The sequence below is a fragment of the Trichogramma pretiosum genome, unplaced genomic scaffold (assembly GCF_000599845.2).
Source record: "Trichogramma pretiosum strain Unisexual culture from Peru unplaced genomic scaffold, Tpre_2.0 scaffold36, whole genome shotgun sequence".
Lineage (NCBI taxonomy): Eukaryota > Metazoa > Arthropoda > Insecta > Hymenoptera > Trichogrammatidae > Trichogramma > Trichogramma pretiosum.
In genome coordinates, this window is record NW_019641685.1 from 439426 (window position 1) to 461694 (window position 22269).

General features: G+C 39.9%; 2 protein-coding genes across 2 annotated transcripts in view; one reads left to right on the forward strand and one right to left on the reverse strand.

Moving 5' to 3' along the window:
- LOC106651020 (mucin-17) overlaps positions 1 to 22269 on the reverse strand; it is a 75689-nt gene that overhangs the window by 52498 nt on the left and 922 nt on the right. The gene's annotated exons all lie outside the window — the stretch shown is intronic.
- LOC106651019 (zinc finger protein 431-like) overlaps positions 4963 to 22269 on the forward strand; it is a 30721-nt gene continuing 13414 nt past the window's right edge. Inside the window, exons 1-3 of the mRNA XM_014369343.1 lie at positions 4963 to 5079; positions 5151 to 5262; positions 5347 to 5790. Of these exons, the coding sequence (XP_014224829.1) occupies positions 5045 to 5079; positions 5151 to 5262; positions 5347 to 5790 (591 nt within the window). The 5' untranslated portion in view covers positions 4963 to 5044. The remainder of the gene's footprint in view (positions 5080 to 5150; positions 5263 to 5346; positions 5791 to 22269) is intronic.

The window sequence follows — 22269 nt, forward strand, 5'->3', positions numbered from 1 at the left end:
ATGGACCCGAGCTTATGCTATAACCCAAAGCTAACAGCATAATCATTTGGTCGTCTTAGAGCATAGCTTTGCCCGCCGCACACGTTCGAAATGTAACGGGAACATGCTTCACGCGCAATTGAACTTTACTTCTGACATCATTTTGCCGACTCAGAGAGAGAAAGAGAGAGGACGACCTTTATATACAATTTAACGATAATATTGCCAGCTTGGCTGTGTGTTACGGCCAGCTCTATTATGTGGCGCTCCTCTATGTGTTTTTTGCCTTACGTAATGATCGAGCGACTAACGTTACCTGCGCGCACGTCTCTATGAAAGTAAATTTCGACGCGATTCAATTTGCTTCGCGCTACCTAATCATTGGCAAACTTTCGAGCGCGCCATTTATTTGTTTTTACTTTGCTGCGCGCGACTTGAAATATAAATGAGTGTCAGCCGTAGAAAAAAATATCTACGCTAACCAGCATTGACAGAAATGATAAGGTGCTAAAATTTTGCATAAATGTTTGCGTCGATTATAAAATTCAACGAGTAGCAGCAGTAGCTGCGCATCTTCTCGAATCATTTCAACACGTGTACATTACTCTTAACGAGTGTTGAACGAGTGATTAACGAGCGATGAATCCATGACTCAATATGATGTCATCGAGGTCTGTACAAAAAAAAACGATACATTTGAAACCCTCATCTAGTCTCTGATCATCGATAAATTTGTATCTTTAGTAAGGATTGGCGATTGTCTATTTTTATTATCATTCATGTATCTTGGAAATTATCACGTGTTTGCTTGCTTTCAAACGGTTTCAAATGGTAAATATCAGCGAGATTCCAAGTCCGAACGTGTGAAAATTTAAAATAATGTTGTGGGTTTTTGAAAACGTTTTGAAAACGAAAACAACGTCTACTGTGTGTATAACGCATGTTGCGTTTTATCTATGTACACAAGTGTGGGGATTTAAATTTTTACTTGAAAGTGATCACATTGACTTTTTATGAATCTATTTATATGCACGAAGCTCATGTTCGAGAATTTTTTTTTAATTATAACTCAATCATTTTTTCATTTTTTGCAAAATTTATGAGATTATAGCCAAAGTTGAATTGTTTATACTTTACTGGCAGCGCTATGATTGAGTATTTAATTAAATTTTTGTGCAGAAAAACAAACGATGGACATTCCGAGGATACATCATTGCCATTTACGAGCTCATTCGTCAGAATATACAACTCGAGCGGTGATTCGAAAATTGCAACAAAACATACGTAGCGAGTTTTTTTTGTTGTTAGTCGAATACACTTTATTTACTCAATCGACGCATGGTAATTTTTTTTCTCCACATTCATCGAGAAATGATTCGGGAAATAATAGATTGTTTACGGCGTTTCAATACAATTGAGATGTAAAAATACGTGCGTGAAGTATATCCAAGAATTTTTTTATATGTGTACTTAAGCGCGGCCTGAATTAAGGAAAAAGCCTTTTCGTGTCAGATACGATTTTATTTTCAGCGTGCATTAGAGCTACGTAGCTAGGTAAAATTCGAGAGAGAAAGAAGCCTCTTTATCCAGATCATTTGTATATAGTTATATGTATACATGCGCACACTCACACATCACGTAGGGTATTAGACGGTAGCCGTTTTTCTTCCGGCGTTGCTACGCCGAAGCGAATGGATTACAGCAGTAAACCGTGAGACTATTTGTGTAAAATAAAACCGGCGATTCGTTTTTTTCCGCAAAAAAATTTTCTTCTTCGTCTTCTTCTTCGGTCTTTTTGGACAATTTAAGGCAATAAGCTACACGATGTCGGTCGCTTACAGCTCGGAACACGTAAAAAGTCGGGTCCGCAAGAAAGCAAATAAATTTCGGTGGTATATATTTGGCCGTATTAAAGTTTGAAGCGGAGGATTCGGATGAATTAGCGCAATGAGCTTTTCGGAGGATTCTTTGTATCGTCGGCCTCGTTGTCGTCGTTGATTCTCCTTAATTGCACGGACAATGTAAGCTGCGTGCGGCACGAATTTGCAGTTAGCTCGCTTTAACGATATCATCCCGATACATCGAGGCAGGCGCGTCTACTCAAAAAGAAGAGATAAAAAGCAGCTTCCCTCCCTCTCGGATTTCGATCAGCTCGGCAGCTTGCGGGATGAAACGAATTTATATTGCTCGCACGCGATACAATCTGTCTCGCGTGAAAATTAGCGCGGCGAAAAATGATAAGGAGCGTTGGATTACCCAGAGTGTCTTAATGCGAAATAGGAGCTGCTGCTGCTGCGTTACGTTATGTGGTATTAAGCTGCGGCCGAAACACAGCACTCGAACTAATCGAATCGACGACTCGACGTGGGCACAGTCGATAATCAAGGTCCTATATAGCAGTACGCAAACCGGAGCTTTTGTGGGAGCTCCAATGGGTCGTACGTAGCAAATGTTGGAAACGCCAGCGGCGACAATAGAATCCTTGATCTCACTCGTCCATATTTGTGTGCATAAGCAAGCGCGAGTATACAAGGGAGAGAGCAGAGAATCAGTTGGAAATTTGATTGTCGTCTACACAGGGAATAGGTTTATATAGTCGGCGAGCGAAGAGTACACAGAGCAAAGCTTGCGATAGGTCGTCTCGTGCAGCGCACGACGTTACGTTACAGGCGCGCATACAACGTAAGCTCGAATTCTGAGGCGGCGAATATGTACTATCGAAGGAGCGCGACGGGGTGTAAAAGCGACTACACCGTACTCGGAGCAGCAGAGCTCGACGTCAGGACTGCGCCGTGCGGGTATTTCTCGCGCGCGAGGCTCCGTTGATGGCTGCACGCAGTGTACGTACGGCACAAGAGAGAACCGTACATAGCGGGCGCGATGCTGCTCGACGCACACACACACACATACACACATTTATAGCAGAGAGAGAGTCGACGAAGTAGAAGCCAAGAGAGTAGGAAATCAATAGCGTTGCTAGGGCTAAAGCAGAGAGAGAGAGAGAGCAGGAATCGTGTATGGTGCGCAGCACACGTATTCGCTTATATAGCACGCGGGCGCGAAATTTTCGCCAACAGAAGAGATACGTGCGCCTCCGTATACTGGCAGTCCTGTATAGCTATATAGCGCATAGCTGAAAATGTGGCGGAGCCGGGAGAGGTACGCGACTCTTATATAGGTATAGGCGCGGACGAGTAATCGCATTGGAAAATGAACTCGGGACGTATGAGGTATAATAGTAGCGCGAGGCAGTCGAGACTCAAAACTCGAGTGCTCCGAGCTCGGCTCGAAACGTCGAGCCATCGTATACCACCTTCCTAGTCATTCATTCATGAAGCATTTGCCTGCAGTATATAACTAAACGTAAACTACGCGAAGGCCATTTTTCATTAGACGCGTCCTCCCGGCGTAGCAGCTTTCCTCCGAAATAGCTAATTAATTACCGACTCGATAAAACAACGCGGCGCGCATGGGGGTACCTATAATAATAATAATAATGATAATAATAAATGCAGTTATAGCGGCACGAGCTGCAGGTCTTGTAATACGTAGGCTGCAGACGACGACGAGGACGAGCTGCAAGAAAATGACGAGGGCGTCCTCGCAGCCACCTCGCTCATTTATTAATATTCGCTAAGTGATTGCGTTATATCGATCTGCGGCATGCGCCGTGCAACTTGCGAGCGCCGCGCGACCAAAAAGGGCGACTCTGCCTATATCTCGCTTTTCTTGTCTCTCGTCTCGACGTATAGCAGCAGCTCCGAGCTATAGCTCGAGCTTTCGCAGTAGAAGCAGCCCTCGCACAGGCAGCGACGTGTACTTTTTTGCACTTTCACGAGAGAGATATTCCCGCCGACTTGGCTTTCGAGGCGTAGACAATCGTGATGGTGCACATGGCTGCTGCAAATATAGGACTAGCGACGTGCCGAGTCTCCTCCGCGCATTGTCACGTAGGACCATTATTCGAGATCGTTCGATTCACTGGACACATAGAACGATGCTCGTATAATGTGGTACGCGTCATCGCGGCGGTCGCGCCATAAATGATATTACGATCCAAAAAGTTGAAGATGCGCAGCGGTTCGCGTTCGATTCGATCGACCATATATATATGGAGGTGTTCTCTCTCTTCATTGCTTCGAGTTTTTTATATAACGCAGAGTTGCAGGAGCTGACGCGGATTACGATTAGCCGATCCTCGGTACACGTATATCTACATAGTCGCGCGTGTGCAGTCGTTCGGCTGAGCTACTTATACACAATAAGAGCTCGACTTTTTTTCCTCTCTCCGTCTCGCGCTGATCGCGACCTACAAGGTTGTCGCTGGCAGCTTCGCTGCGGACGGCTGTGTCACGATTGATCGTGAATTATAAACAGGGTCGAAAATGACGGCGCTCGCGATTAGTGCGGATTCGACGCCGTCGTCCGCCTGCACTGCTACAAACACCTAGTCACGGAGCTAGCGCCTATATTATATATGAACGATTCTATAAAAAAATCCTGAAAATACCTTCGAAAAAATAATTATTTTCATAGCAACTGAGGTACTCTCAAAAACCCATGAAAATCGCCATGTATAGTAAATTTTACTACATAAAAAGAAATTATTACTATTAAACGTATAGTAAAATTTGCTGGGGCATAGTAATTTTCATAAAACCAGCTCTCGGTGTGTTTCGCGCACCGAATGAATTTATCATTTTTCCTATAAAATATAAATCATTGATAGAAATATTATTTTTAAATTAAACTTGGGCTACAGGGAAAAACTAACAAAGAGCATTACAGAGCTGTGCTCGTTATGTTGTTTACGAAGTATGACCTTCGTATTTGCCCGGCACGGAGTTTTGACGTGCCTGCCATAGCGCTATACTACATGGATAAGGACTGAGTATGCTTCGAAGTTGGCGAAATTGAGCAGGCGCTCTAGACGCATCGACACAGTTTTTCAAAATATAGTGAGCACAGTACAGTGTACTTCGCCAGTCTTTCAGTGTATAAATAGTAGCTCTTTTTATGAAATCATTGTATAGAGGTTAATTGTTAATATAATTACAAAGAAAAGATGGAATTCAGTGGTTTATTCAATTGTCCCATCACGTAATCTTCATTTTCTCAAACTTGATTTAGAAATAATCTATAACATAATAATCATATTGAGGTTATTTCAGAGTGAGAGACGAACCTAGTGATTGGTCGCTTAGAGTAAATGAACCTGATGTGATTGATGAAAAACCCGATATTAAAGACGTCAAACTCTTGTCATTTCTACCAGAAAATTCAGTAAGTGTTGATAATTTATATTTAATTGATTTTCTGTAGTTCTTTTTCTATGAAAATTCTCACATAGCTTTTATTTCTTTACAGACTTACAGGCATCTAAAATGTGATAAAAATCATGAAAGTGAAGTGAAAATAGTTTTTGAATGTGAAGACGTCAAACCTAAAGTGGATTCGTCAGCAGTTAAAAAGATTGAAGATTATTCTAAAAATCACAGGCAATTTATGAAATATGGCGATGTTTATACAAATCTTAAAATGATTAAAATAGAACCTTTTAATACAGTAAAAAAATTATTGGGCGAAGACAATGCAAACAAATTGAACATGAATTTGAACTGTGACCAAAATAAAAAACGAAAAGTGAAAGAAAAGTTAACCTACAACTGTGGTACATGTGGAAAAACGTTTAAACGGAAATCTCATCTAAAAACTCACGTCGTTTCTGTGCATAATAAAATTACTTATGCATGTAATATATGCACGAAAACATTCACACAAAAAGGTAGTCTCCAAATTCACATCGATTCGGTACATAATAAAATTACCCATAAATGTGATATATGTATGAAGACATTCACACAGAAAAGTAACCTCAAATCCCACATCGATTCATTGCATAATTGTATTACACATGAATGTGATGTATGCGGCAAGACGTTTTCACAAAAGGGTCAGCTCAATATGCATATCCAATTAAAGCATAAGGGTATCAAATATCCATGCGATATATGCGGAAAGACTTTTACACGCAAGTATTATCTCCGAGTCCACATCGATTCGGTCCATAATAAAATTACTCATAAATGTGATATATGTATGAAGACATTCACACATAAAAGTAGCCTCAAATCCCACATCGATTCATTGCATAATTGTATTACACATGAATGTGATGTATGCGGCAAGACGTTTTCACAAAAGGGTCATCTCAATATGCATATCAAATTAAAGCACAAAGGTATCAAATAGCGAGGCGATACATGCGGAAAGAAATTCTAAACGAAGAGTAATCTGAAAATCCCTATTGATTCAACAACTTAATAAACTTATAAAATTTAATATACATGATCGGCAGATCAATTCATATTTATATTTATAATGCATATCTTAAGTCTCTTCAATGTTATCTCATTACGTAAAAACTATACTAAATTTTTCAAAAAAATCAATGAATTTGCAAAGTAAAATGTATCAAATTATTAATAATAAATCTAATAAAATTTGAAACCCTTTAATTTATATAGATGTTATAATTCAAGTCACTTTTCAGTGCACTTTGCTTGGACTGAATTCTACATATTTTGTTTTGTGACTTATTCGGAATTGAATCGCTTCAGAACTATTCACTTCAGAACCATTTTGTACATAAATTATTTATGATACCATTTTGCAGCATATCTCATGTTTTTTTGAACTCGACTGATTTTTTTTCGGATACAATTTAAATGAACGAATAAATAGTTATGTTGACGGTAGAATGCGATTCTTCGGAAAAATAAAAATAGCTGTATAGTATTTGAATCAGTGATTGACCGCTTTCGATCAAAAATGACCACTTTTGAATATGTAATAATTATGCTTCTTCCTTGTTATATGATGATCGGACATGAATAACAAGATGTCGTCTATACAAATATATTTTTAATTGTTTTTCATATCATATTTCTCTAAATCGTTATTTACTGGTACCCGGTCATAGATTGGTCCGACTACTTTGTTCCGAATTTTCCCATGTTACCGAGACCTCAATGAATTATCAACGTTCATTACACGGGTCGATGGACAAAAATTTTAATGGCTATTTCAGTCTCGGATTTTACGAATTTTTCACGGGATTGCTCATATACGAGCATCTTGTACACACTGCGTCTGCAGCTCTCGATGTAGCCCAATCTGAATAAATTAGCATAGCGTCCTCTAGCTCTCTTTTATTATGTGCGTTGTGTGCTCAATAATGCGATCGCGACTCGAGTGCGCCTAGAGCTAGTCTCTGTATAAGAGAGCTCGATTGGCGCACCAGCTGCCAGTCATTTCAAGTCTCGCGAGTCGATGATTGCTCGCAGGTCTTAATCGTACTTTGTCGGAGACGGCGACGAAGAAGAAAAAAGAAATGAACACAAATCGATCGCGAATGCGCATTCCCCGATGAATTGCAACTACACTTTGTTCCTCTCGAGTCATATCGTCTCTCTCGCGCTTTGTTCCATTCATCATCGATACATCGCGCGGCATATGAATTGCGGCTTACATGCAGGTGCGTTCGACGGCGTTGCCAAATCTCACTCGGCGGCGTATATTATAGACCTAAGAAATAACGATGTCACCCATAAACGAGCCGCGTTATATACTATTTTGTGACGGCGTGGACGCGAGCGAGAGAATCGGCGAGGTGTCCTCGTTGCAGCGAGCAGCGGCTTTGGGTCAGTCGGACCGCCAACGGATTCGAGCTGACTGTGCATGATGCAGCTCACTCCGCGCATTAAATAGATAACGATGATCGGTACGTGCTTGCGTATTATGTGTGGCCAGAAATCGACTGGAACGTTCTTTGGCTGCGCACGGCTTTGCACCTCAGTAATGGGTAGTACATATAGCCCCCCGGAGTAGGTGATACACATAATATAATGGGCTGCGCGTGTCGCACAGTTGGCTCGGCTTTGGCGCTAACAAGTGCAGCTCGCGCGCATTGTTCCGCACATCGTTTCTGGGCCTTTGTTTGTCTCTCTTTACGTACATAGGCGCGCGTCGCTTCTCGAGCAGCTCGTCAATTCTCCAGTTTCGCCCGTGAGCAGCTAGTCTGCGCGCGTGTGTGCTCGTGTGAGCGAGTCTTATCTGCTCTCTTTTCTCTCTCTCCCTCGAGTCGCGCACGCACTTAGCCGCTGATGTATTGGCGCCCTTCGGGCCGAGCTCACGAGCTGCTGCTTTTGCCGAAAATGAAAACGATTTAGCGCACCCTCGTGAAATTTTTCTTTCCCCAAACGCCAGTATATTTACAACGCATCCTGCACTGGTTCTACGCTATTTTTCTCTCTCTTTCTCTCCGACCCTGTACACACATCGAATCTTGATCATATTATACGTATATTTTTTCCTCGTGTCGAACACTGTATTCGCGTCTGTTTGCTCGTGTGCATACGCGTTTACGCACGAGGTGCGCGCAGCGTCGCCGCAGTAAAGCATGATAGACGAGGCAATCTCTTTATACACGCGTAGGTATAGGCTGCTCCGAATATCTAGAAAGTCTCTGTTAGTTTTGCCGCAGTGCGCCCGCACCGACTCGAGAGCCATCAGAATCTATTTACTTCGCATTGTTGAGCCCGAATCCGCATAATATAATATAGGCTTCGAACGTGCATAAGCCACGAGCGAGCGATGTGGCGCAGAAAAATTGCGCTGCATCAAATTTTAATGCCGCCTGAGCGTATAGGTGCGCGAGTCGAATTTCTCGGACGGAATACAAATGTAAGCCTGGTTCTCGCTTGCAGCATACGACCGATCGATATTATGCCATACATCGCAACTCTCGCGACTTTGCGTCGACTTCGGTGCAGCTTTTTTCACTTTTCTGCGCGCACTCGCACAAATAGCAGTGCGATAGGTACCGTTCGCGCTCGGGAAGAGGTCTTAGTCGCTTACGACGCATTCATAGCCCGTCGCATAGTCTCGTCATCTCTACGGACGGCCATTCGGGAGATTCTTTCAATGAGAACTGCCGCAGCTGACTTATTCGATGGGTATCGCTGCAAATAGGCTTACGCGATACGTGCGCAATAGCAGCAGCTCGACGATTCACGAGCGCAAGGAGGAGAGGAACTGCAACGAACTCGCAGCAGCAGCACATAGACGTACCGCACAAGTATAACTATCGCTGTACGGACTATTTAGCTGCGCGGCGAGCAAGAGACAAGCCCCGAGTCTATATCCTCTAGGCTCGGGCTCGACCCTTCGCTCAGGCTCTGCTATGTACGCGCCGAGGATTTACAGGCTTTCCAACGGCTGAGTCTAATTAACGTTAATTGCTTATGGGAGGAGGGTACACATCGCAAGCTCGCCCTAACACCTATAGCGGAAGAGATCGCGTCCGAGCTGCGGGGCCAGGATTGATGGATCATTGATATTGAAGCTTCCGAGCGAATTGCTTAGACGAGCAAATTATCCTGCCTATAGTATAGACTGTGGTTTCGGTTGCAAGCCGTGCGGCTTTTAATATCCTTTTTTTTTATTATCGTCTAATGAAACGAAAGCAAAGGAAGATTACGATTCCGTGAATTTACACACGCGTGAATATAATTCGTATTCACCGGAGCAACGAATTTAAATGCTTATAGCTGATGAAATGGAAAAAAATTAATGTGATATATATGTGAATCTAGCGGAGGTCTTTGGCCAAGAAAAAATTCAACGTCATGCATAATAATTGCGACATATAATGTGAAAATCTCATAGCTGTCACAATAGTATAATATAATATGCGTCTGGCACCCGCAACAAAACGCTTCTTTTCATTCATCGCCAAAGGTTTTTTCTTCTTTTTGCTAGAGAAGCAACGCGCGAGATAAAAGCATTTATAAATTATAAAAACCAGTAGCTGAAACGAGTAAAGCTTATTCAAGATCGCAATTGATAAGAAGAGTATACGCTGCGAGGAAGACAGCGGCTTCATGTACACACACGCGTGTTAAAAAAAATGTTATTCATGTATGTAATGTAATAAAAGTTGCTGCTGCGTGGAGTAGAGTCGCGCGGGGGGCAAAAAGTTGATTATATTGGCGCGTTGAAGAGGATTTCTCGTACAAGTACTGTACTGGAGCGCGCCACGAAGCGTAAAACCAAGCGCCAAACGCCCGGCTTGGTAAAAGAGAACCCATTGAAATAGCCTCAAACGGCGCGAGTTTATTTAAGCGGCTGCGTCGATTAAGTTCGTCCAGTTTTAATGGTGTGCTCTGCGAGTTCCTATACGTACGTATGGATTTTCTGTTAAGACCCTCTCACGCCCAACTCCCCGCACAACTCCCAGTGGCAAAAATCAGCGGCCGAAGAGCAGCCCGGATCGAACTATACTAAATACTGATTCTATACATACGTGGGGATGTATTCGACCAGCAGACTCGAAACATGCAGCGCATTTTCCAATGCTTTTAGCGATCGTATAGTGCTTTGTGCGAGCTGCAGCTTCCCACATGGCGAAAAGTTAGTCATCCGTTAGGCATTAAATGCGAAAGCGCATGGACATAATATAGCGCGCACTGGACTCCAAGTAGTAGTAGTAGTATGAGTAGTAGTCGTTAATCCGCAGATAGAAGCTGGGGCAAATAGTCGAATTAGATTAAGCCATGGCTACGAAACAAGAGACTCTCGACTATAATACTGACTTTCCGAAGCTTCCGAGTAAATCCAGTTTGAGTTACTCTCTGCTTTTGCGCGCTTCAATGGTGCGTCGGCAAACAAGTACAGTAATTGTTACTCCAAAACGTCAGATGCACGTCTTAATAATTTATAGAGTGAGAATTGAAATTATTTTAACTTTATCTCTGGGAGGTACTTTATGGCGAGTTTCTGGTCAACAAAAATGTTTATTTAACATAAAATGGCCATTAGAACTTGCAACATGTAACTCCTGCTATACCTAAAAGCCATGCTTCGGCTTATACACTTATATGTACTTTTACACTTGCAGATTTACAGATTCAGATGCTCGCCATCTATTGGTAAAGGCTTAAAATAATATTATCGTAGTTTAAGTGGTTAAAAATTGCTCAAAATATTTTTAGCAATGCAATAGAAAAGTCGTCAAAAACAAACCATAACTAATGATAATGTATTTTAAAATATTGTAAATGGTCATAATTTGGCCGTCAGGTCATAATTAACGTTGAACATTTCTATCAGGGGTTCATCGACAATTTATTTAAATGTCGGAAGATAGCAAGAGTCGTGTATAAAGACATTCGTGACACGCGTTCGTGCGTATACGTTATAGCTGCGGCGTGATAGTCTCGAATCGATATTGAAAATTGGTGTGCGTCTGTCCGAGCGAGCTCGAGAGCCGTGTCCGAGGCGAGGCGGGCTTGGATTAAGCCCGAGCTTGTTTGTACTGGCCATTTGTGCCGAGCTATATGCTGATCCGATACGTCCTCGCCGCCCATAGTCCCTCTCGAGTCGATATAGACACCGGACGCGCTCGAGTCCTGGAACAAGCGGCCGACGATCGAGGCGTAATGAGTTTGTGCTCCCTCAACCTGTCATCTCGATAAATCATTTGTCACTTGCAATGGGGAATACTCCCTCCACGGACGCACCGGCACGATCGTAATGAACACGATCTCGTCGGCACACACACACACGCACACACACATATACACATCGCATGTATGCTTATATCTGCACACGCTTCGCACTCGTTTTCCTGCTCTTGTTTCCTCCTCCTCCAACTCCTCTATCGCAGGCTTTTCTAGCTTTCAACCACTCGACGTACGGTCATAAATTTTTTATTTTACCTTTCTACATTTTTCCGTCATTCTCTTTTTTTTAAACTCTTGTTCACTCGCTGCTTCGCAACTGATGATCCTCGGATTGAATTCACGAACAATTTCCGAGCTTTATTGAGCTGCAGAAATCCTCTTACTTCTAGCATATTAAGCACCGATTAATGATTCAAAGCATGTTTAATTTATTCGAGAAAACTACACAAATAATAATTTATTATCTTCATTGACGTTTTGTTGATTTTCTTATAATTATGTCGACATTTTATATCGATCGACGCAAAAGGTGAAAAAATAGAAAATGTAAGAAAAAGCTCTTGTTTGATTTCAATATAAATGTAAATGCATATTTAACGAAGGAAAGAAATAATTCATTTAAAAGGGCCTTTTTGAAGCGTAATATTAAGTAACCCTTTTAGAGAAAAAAGCAATTAATCTCCCGAGCTAGGGACGACGTTGGTTTCTCCAGGCGGAAGAAGAAGCTACTTATATAGCTCTGAAGCTCGCTCACTCTCTCGCTCGAAGTAAGAGAGTCCATTAAGAGGATCTGGCTTTAGTCCCTAGTCCCCAGTCTTAGTAGAGTCTCTTGAAAGCGGAAGCAGCAACAGCGGCAGTGGCTTAGAGTCTCTGCTTCATGCAAACGAGTTCGAAAATGAAAGATTTCAAGTATCGCGAGAAAATTCAGTGAGCTTTCCGCCTCCTTATTTTGTCGCCGACTGATCTAGATGTCCTTCGCCTTATAAGATCTACGGCCATAGGGTGTATATCCTTCTCGCTGCATTACGCGCGCAGCTTGCTTGACTCTCCTAGTGCCTTTTTTCTCTGCATATAAAAAAAAGAAGAGGAAAAAAGAGAAAGATTCACTCGCACAAGCTCGCGCGACTCGTGCACGTGGAGCGGCGCGCAATAAACTTTTTCATAAATTTTTACGCTGCACGTATTCTCGAGCACTTGATCTTGCGCGCTGCATAGCATATAATATGAAAATATATCCCAGAGACTATTTTTAGAGCTGCGCCGCGCCGTGTTCTAGCGCGAAGAAAATCTCACACACAGACACACAGGTGTAAATGCGGACATGGCGCGCGCGGAATAAATTTTCTGCGCTTCGCGCGAGAGTAAAAATATATAACAGCGTCTATAGTGCTCGGTGCATGAGCTCTCGTAAACGTGTTATTATATACGTGCGAGCTGTGGCGCATCCACTGCACTGCGCAGTCGGACACGTGCTACTTTATACATAGAAGAACCCCTGCATACAATTCGATGCCTTTTTACTTTTTAATTGTATAATAGACTTTCTAACGTGGCTCGTCGGAGCCAGACCTAGCTTTACGAGCACTCGACGTTTTATACTATACGTACGTAGCTCTTCGACCTTGAACTTTCATCGCTCGCGTCTATGCCGGGCGAGATTATATTCTTCAAGGACGAGTGGCGCGGGCTCCTCCATCGATCACGAGAATTTCGCGTCAAATCTATATACAGGCTCGTTTCCGACTGCGTGGCAGGATACAAGCTGCATAGTTATGCGCTATGATCACGCGCGCGGGAAAAGCCCAGCTCGTGGTGTGTCGTAGCTCGCTCGACGACGACGACGACGCGCCACCGGCTGATTATTTACAACGAGTTAAATACCGACGCGAGAGAGTGCATAAATGAGCGTCTCGTAAATTTATAAATATATTAACTATCAACTAGCGACGAAGGCTGAAAATAATTGAAAATAACTTGGCGGATTTATCAAGTGTCGTCGCTACATATATAAAACACGCGCGTGCACGTGGCTTATAAATAATTTTCTGCCTCTGCGCGCGAGATATCTTCATATTTCAGAGCGATGACAAAGTATGCTAATTTTCCTAGCAACGAATGAGCAGGTACTTAATGTATGCGCGAATGAAGGATTACCTGATTTGTTCGTACTGCTGCTGCACGCGCCACCGCCGCCGCATACAGAAGCCGAAGCGCGTGCACTTTACGCGCTCGCGCTTATATTTCTTATATACGGCAATTATGCGACTTTAAATCGAGCGCCTTCGTGGCGACTCTCCCTTCGACGATCTCGAGTTCGGATAATTGATAATGATTTAATTAAGCTCGCGAAACGAGCGCTATAGTCGTCTCGACAAAAATCGCTATCGGCCCGAGATTGGCTCGCGAACGCATGGCTTATATGCAGGAAACGAGCAATTATGCGACGCGAAGGATGGAAATGCAGTCGCGACGTTTGGACTCGAGGGCGTACCTAAATAAACCCGACCAGTCTTGCGTGACCGAAAGAGATCGCGAGCTTGCCTGTACTATACAATATACACAGCTTTTCAATTACTTCTTCGGCAGCTGTCAAAAGCTTCGCGATATCGCTTAACTGCTTTATCAGAGAAAAACGAGACGATCGAGGGTAGCGTTTCGCGCTCGAGTTCAAGGTCTCACGAAAGACCTGCGAACAACAAGTGCGATAATAGTTTTGCGCATTATCCTTTCGATCGAATGCAGAATATAACGTAATGAAATTAGCTGGCCGGGATCCGTTCACGCACAAGTGAGCGCCACCGCGACCCGCGCGTGAACGGATCTCGCTCGGATCGCCTGGTGTTTTGCGGTTGGCGAGAATTCCGTGTCGTTGAACTTCAGTGATGTTGTTGCCAGTTCGATATTACTCACTGACGGCTTCATTTCCTGAAAATTTGATCGAATTTAAATCTGACTCGCCAATCAATTGTATCTTTTTCCGTAGAATGGATATTATTGAAAAAATTAAATGATTGATTTGCAAATTTTTAATTAAAAGTTGGTGATTATTAGATTTGGCTCAATGCATTGAAAGTAGAAAATTCGCGATGCGAATGAGGCGTTTCGAGTCAGACCACTTGTTTAGTTGAAATTTGACGTCACGATAGCTTTCTTAGGACCACAAAAGTGTTTGCACGAAACGAGTAGCTCTCGTCTCAAGTTCTCTCTCGAATCGCATGGTTTCGCCAACTCCTGCATCTCTTCGTCCACCTTCTTTTTCTAGAATGATGACTTAAGTGTTTCTCTTGACACTGCATAAATCCAGGACCATCCGTGGCTATGTTCCATCTAAGCTCAATAATTCAAAGTAAAAAGTTATCTATTTTGCAAGATAAAAGAATATTGTAATAAAAGGTGACAAAAAATTGTAAACAGAATTTTTAAAAGATGAAATTATGTTAAGACCTGTATTGCTTATCCGCATACATACATTTCCGATCATTATCCACTGATTAATACGGGTTTTGAGATTATCTTTTTGTGAAAAAGTTTTCCCACATTTGTGATATGGGTGATTGATATAAGAATGCATTTAATCATTGAAATTATAATTATTAATTAACTTACGGTACTTTTTTGCTGATATCTGAAATATTTTAAACATTTAGTATCGGATATTTAATCATTCGTTTTACTATCATTCATTTCGTTGTAAAACATATCATTAGACTTCTCTTTTACACAGAAAATATCGATAAAATTATTAAAAATACACTTATTTTGTTACATATAATTGCACTATGATAAGTACTCGGTAGCACAGTTGACTGTCAAGACTTTATTTTATTGTATATAAAACTAGTGTACGTCCAGTCGTCTATATTACCATCATATATAATAATTAAGAGTTATAACCGATGTATGAAAATCTTATATTCGAATAAAAGTTTGAGCTATTACAAATCTTATAATCAAAAATTAAGAACAAACCCAATTACATTTTCTCTATAATTGTAAGTTTGAGAAATGTTACAATCTACGATATAAGGTATAAAAAACACATTTTAGTCATTTTCATTAGACTGCAGGTGAAAATCAACGTGCGTGATTATCAGCTTTTTTCAGCCCCATGTTCAGACACTTTTATCGGGCTGCAATGAATAGGATCTTTAGAATTGGCGAATCGGTGCTTCAACGAGACGTCATTTATCTTTGTTTGAAGCTTAAAGTCCATTATTACTGTTCGCGAGTTATGTGTTTCGGGTAGCTCGTGAAATATATCCATGCTATAAATTTCCTTTCTTTCACAAACTAGAATCGAGATTTCATTCTTAGTCACTTTGGGCTCGTAATTTCACAGTGGTTTACTGAAAAACATCATCGCTTTTGTCCAGTTGAATAATTCCGTGTCTATTTATACCGACATTTTTAGTATTTGCTTATGAACTTCGACAAGAGCAAAAAATTTCGGGCTGTAAATAAGTAATAGCGAGTGTGTAGATTGCACCAGGATATTTTGTCCAAGTAACTCATTTTTAAGATCAATAACCAGCTATGTAAGACTACATGTTAAGCGTGAAACTAACAAAATCCCACAGAAAAATTAAAATCTAAACATAGCTATAAATTTTAAAAGCATTGAAAATAACAAAAAAAAGAAAAATTTCAATCAAAGAGAGGACTCTAAAGATCCAATGTTTGAGACGTTTATTATATAATGTTTTACTGAAAATATTCTATGTCTCATCCTTTTTTCAAAAAACATTATAACGCCTTAATTATGGAACATAAGTTACGTTTTTATTCACAGCATATGGTGCAATTTTCAAAGCAAATTTAACTATATTTAACTGTATTTGTCCTCCGATTACTACCTGAAAATCAGATATACGGCTTACAGTTGTACTTTTTTAATTTACCAATAAATACCTAGATGGCGAATTTTCAAAAAGCTCGCAATCTAAATGAAAAGTGTCTGTGAGAATGTTTAAGAGTTGAGTAGACCTCTTGAGGTCTATACTTCAATCTTTTTCAATTCTTCTTATTCTCTCATACGGTCTAGAAATATAGGTCCACCTATAGGTTTAATACTGCTGCGTACTATGTGTTAATTTGCAGCTCAGCCATCCGTAGATGGTCGAAAATGGTGTTTCTTTCGCGCGTGCCCAAGGAACAAGAAATCATCGAGGTCTCAGCAGGGAGTATCATTGCGATCTATAGGCTCAAGAAATGAGCTATTCCGATGTAATTAAAGTGTTATCTCGCGAGCGGTGAGGTGGTCGTTGGCGAGGCATGACGACGAGAGACGTGTCCAACTCGATCGCTCGCCGTGCGCGAAGTTCCAGCACCAAACAGCAGGTGGGCAAGTACGATCGCATCTTTTTGGCTTCATACACAACGACGGGCGCGCCCCTCACCTCAACGTAACTGCGAATATCTTTATTTGCGCTTTATTCATACAAACGAGCTATTGTCCAAAATTATTTTGAAAAAAATTGCCGCATCGCCGGCCGCTCTCGGACTGATCGATCGAATCATCGCCACTCTCGATTCACGCTTTCATTTTTGTATTATATACACACGCGCACAGGCCGGACGTGGCTTCGCGACAGTTACTCGGTGACTTGATATTTTTTTTTCCTCCAACGATTAGCACCGATCGCGTGTAAAGAACATCGAGGAAAGGAAAAATTCTCAAGAGCGTTTTATACACATCCTGAATTCTTGGTTTATTATAGCGTCGAATGAATGCATGAATATGTACGTCGCATATAGCTGCTGCATATAGCAGCAGAATGCCTACATATGTGTGACTATGTGTGAGTATAATGTATAATGTATTTTTCGATATGAGATAACATTTTATGCCCTTCTTGGAAATGAACAAGCGCGTCGAGTGGATATGCGTAAGATCCACGCGTACATATATATACAGTAGAACTACACACACATACTCGCAGTGCGACTTGCAAATGGCACGACGTGATAAAGAGTGTATGTACTTTGTAACTGTACAGCGCTTGAATGAAATTTTCGCGGATAATGCGAGGAAAAGCAGGAAACTTTGTTTATTCATTACGTAAGCGACTCGGTGAGTGTATGTATACCATGTATGTATGTATGTGTGTGCGTGTCCACGAAGCTGACTCAACTGCTGCGACCTATTGAACATCGCGACGCGCAGACCGCAACGCGCCGACATTTGAGTAGTGGTCTCTCGAGTAATGTGCTCGCGAGACCAGCCAAGTGAACTACCCCGACTGTTTTTGCTTTGCCTTTTATTGAGAATAAGCTAGATGCATTTTTTACCCCTATCTGCAGGAGTAATTGAGAGTATTATGACTGGACGTTCCTGTAGTAAGACGGTTTTCCATGTATGGCTATATTCAAATAGATTTTCAAAAATGTGTCAAGATATTATGAAAGGTAAGAAGTTTTTACATTTAATAAAGACAGTAGTAATTTTAATTGTAAAATACATTGGGGAAATATTAAGCATTTAACTATCAAGATTATTCAAACCATATTGTATTCATTAGTTATAATATAATTTTTTTATTTATTATTTTTCCGTAATAATATCATATTGATAAAAGAATGTTGACTATTCATTATACATGAGATACATAATGTCATTTCTTCAATGATATAATTATATTTTTACTTCGTTTGCGTTTATAACTTAAAAATTTTGGTACATGATTTGTAAATATTATCAAATATTATTAAATTAAATTAAAATTACATTAGCATCTATGAGCGTGCTGCGCATGCACTAACCATACGTGTACTCTATCACGTTATCAAGAGTTTAAAAATTTGCGTTAAATACTACGTACGATACTTGACTAAATCTGATACTAATCACAATATATTTATTTTTACGAAACAGTGGAACCATTACTTTATCAAAGGAAAAAAATATAAGATGGCAATAGTACACACTCTAATTAACAAAATTAAAAAAGTCATCATCTACACAGACTCTCAAAGTGCTCTGACAGTCCTAGCTAACTACTCCTCAATCAAACAAATGAATACCTCCTACATTATCCTAAATAATATATCGCTACTTTTCTTAGCTAAAAACAAAATCATAGATATCAAACTAATGTGAATCCCAGCTAATGCTAACATGTCGTACGTCGTTACGTACAATGAAGCAGTATAGACACATTGGCAAAAGAAACAATAGAAACAGGAACGCGACTTGTCTTCAACCTACCATAGAGACCTAAACGAAATAATAACAAATATCACCAACTAAGAACACAAGCAACAAATATTGAACTAAGCCAAATTCACAGGCACTCAATATTTTTCAAACTGTTTCCCACAAAGCACAAAAAAGCCATGGTCCGACAAGTCAAGGTATGATAGATATACCACATCACTACGATCAACCAGCTAAGAGCAAACTACCATTCACTAGGAGAAAGCCTTCAAACAAGGATAAAACGATTTATTTAAATGATATTCACGGCATTTTTGATCGAGCTTTCTTAAAAAGTGCTTCAACAATTACTACTGTGAACGGTTTTAAGGAAACAAGAATCTGTTCATATAATAAGAAATATTTTATTAAAGAATATTTTTCAAATAATATTTCGACGATCAATCCAAAAAACCCCATCCAATGCAATCTTTTTAAAGCTTAAAAATATAATATTAGAAATTAAAAACCCAGGAAAAGAGGTAGAACTTATATGGATATCTGCCCATGTGGGTATAAATGAAAATGAGCAGGCTGACTCTTCAGCTAAAATCGCGACAAAAGAAGGTAAACTCATGAAATCGACAATTCCTCATACCGACCTAGTTGCCAAATTCATGCGAGACATCAAATCTAATAATAATAGTAAACTCAAACTACAAGGAGAAACGAAAGGTAGAAAATTCTTTGAAACATTTTACAACGAAGAAAATAAGGAACCTTATTTCCACAGTTTTGATCACTTTGAAATATCGAGAAGAGCAATAGTTTCTAAAAACAGGATTTGGAGTATTCATACTTTTCTCAATCATAGCTTAGCCAGATTTGGAATCGTTGAATCCGACCTGTGCTTGTGTGGGGTAACACAGGATACAGCGGATCATATATTTTGGCAATGCACACTATTTGACTCAACCCAACTTCAAATGCTAAAAAAATTAAGGGCTATAGAGCTATACGGGCCTTACTTGACATACGCCTTTATAGTGACAATGAATGTTAATATAATTCGCATACTAGGGACATTTATCGACAAAATTAATGTAAACAAAACCTAGAGCCAAAGGTAAATCAACTGTGATTATAAGTATAGAGTATAGAGAAGAGCTGCAAGAAGCTAAAAGAAAAAAAAATAACCAAGCTAAGCCATTGCAAGTAAAGACAAGAAAAATTGTTGCTGATGTAACAAACTAAGAAATTCCAACGCAGCAACCGATTCAAATACAAGAAATTCAGATGCAGCAGCCAATTCAAATGCAAGAAATTCATTTGTCTTACAACCATTTTATATACTTGAATAACAATTAAGTTTTTAATTCAAATGTGATTACACTAAGTACTAATAAAACAACTATAAGTTTATTAAAAATACTTGTTTGAATTATAAAATCTGTTTAATATAATTTTAAAAACTTTTTGTTAGATATTGTCAAATGTATGAAAGTTGGTCCTATTTATATGTTATAATTTGTTGGATAATTATATAATTAAAAACAATGTGATGTACAAATTATAAAAATTTAATTTTTGAAAAATTTTAAAAATGTTAATAAAATTAATTGTTTTGGGTTCATTGAAAGCTCATAATTTCAGGAAAATATTTTTTCATTAGGTTTAGTGTTTTTTTCATTTTCTGAAAGTTTTTTTTTATTCTGCCCCACCCTCCTTTACAGGAAAAGTTAGATGAAAAAAAATTCATAGATTTTAAGTGCAAATATGTTAAACCTGAACTACCGTTACTATCGACAACCATCTGCAAATCTGAGAATGAAAATGTTCAACATTTTGTAAAAATAGAAAGCGAAAATCAAACCAATAACATGAATGAAAATATATTCATTAATATTGCAGTACATGATCATGTCAATGTGAGATTTGTCATTTGGACTTTAATAAATTTAAAAATATTAAAAAAAAAGAAGAGGTTTCCGTGCAGTCATTATTTCATCGTTTTTTAAAGATTACAACAAGAAAAGCCCTTTCCTCGGCCCACGTACTAAATACACCATATTTTTATAAAGTAATATAAAGTATAGACGAAGGCTGAAAATCGCATTTAAGTGATGTCCTTGTTTACGTGAGAGAGCTACTACTGGTAACGTGGCTCTGAGAGCTTTTATCTCTCGGTGGAACTTGGCGGGCCGTACATAGTGCACAAATTATCCGGCGACTGTACTTTAGGCTCTTAGGCATTAGGATCGCGCGCGTTTTGAAATAAATTAAACTTATATTGACTGCGAGAGGCGCGCACGTGTGTGCTTATGTGTGTGCAGCAGCAATCACAAGCAGTGTCTCTCCTTCCCAGCTGGGAATCGCAGTTCTGTAAGTACACACATGCAGCGGTATCGCATGCGATCGCTTCGGTATATATATAATACGTATTATAAAAATGAACGACCCCGTGCGCGGCTAATTAAGTTCGAAGCTGCAACGATGCAACGTTTCGCAGCCAATACACATACAAGGCACTGCAGCAGTGCTCCGCCGTGCGCGCGCTTGAGCTAGTATTCGAACGGTCCTGGAGCGATGCAGCGGTGCATTAGTTGGCGGCGGCGGCGGTGGGCGCGAATAGGGTCACCGCGTCGTGCGTGCGAATCCGCGCCGCGCACCTCGCACCTTCTTAGCTGACTCTGTACTCTACCGAGAGAGGCTGCTTACGCGTTCCATTAGTCCTTGTCATAAAAATGTCGCATTTCTCCCATACCGTACTAATCGCAAGACTGCCTGACTGCTGCATTTTCTTCGTCGTCGTAGTCTTGCTTCGTCTTCTTCTTCTCCGCCATCTCCTCACTTCGTTCCCTTCTTTTTTCATACGTTCACGCATGCCGCGGCAGTTATTATTCTTTATGCTACTCAATGTGGCATATTTTACACGACCAGTATTTTGTCATTGTCGTGCGAATTCCTTTGTAATTGTTTGTCGCGCAGCCAATATAATTAAATCATATCTCGTTATCTTTTACAGTTCTTAAGTTGATAACGTAATTGTTTCAATCCAGGTCGTTCCTCACTTTGTTTTTCATTTGTTCAGGTTGAATTGAGTTATAAAATTGTCAATTTTTTTTCGATCGTGTACATAGAAGCAAGAAAAAGTAATTAACTAGGATTCTGGTCTTGAAAAATAATATACGAGTTATTTTACAAAATATCATCAAAATTAGCGAATGAAGTCGCGAAAAAAATTTTCATCACTTGACGCGTATGCTGACCATTAAGATCTTTTTTGGGGATTCCAGAAACATGGAAAAATAAAGGAACAATGAACATTTTTTATACTTTTTACTTTTACTATATACTTTTACTAAAGTCTATAACCCAAAACCGTTCTCGAACTCTTTTTTAACTTCGGACATCAAATATCTAAAGAAAAAATCAACAGGGTTCAAAAAATGTCATTTAAATATTTTTTTCAGTGCCTTTTCTCCAAAAATTTATTGATTATTAGCAATATAAATTAAACATAATTAAATAATTTTCCAGTAACTTATAATATTTACCATGAATAAAATTTTTAAGTGGTAATATATGAGTGATGACGCAGTTGGAAATTTCTTTCAGCATGTATCATGTAAA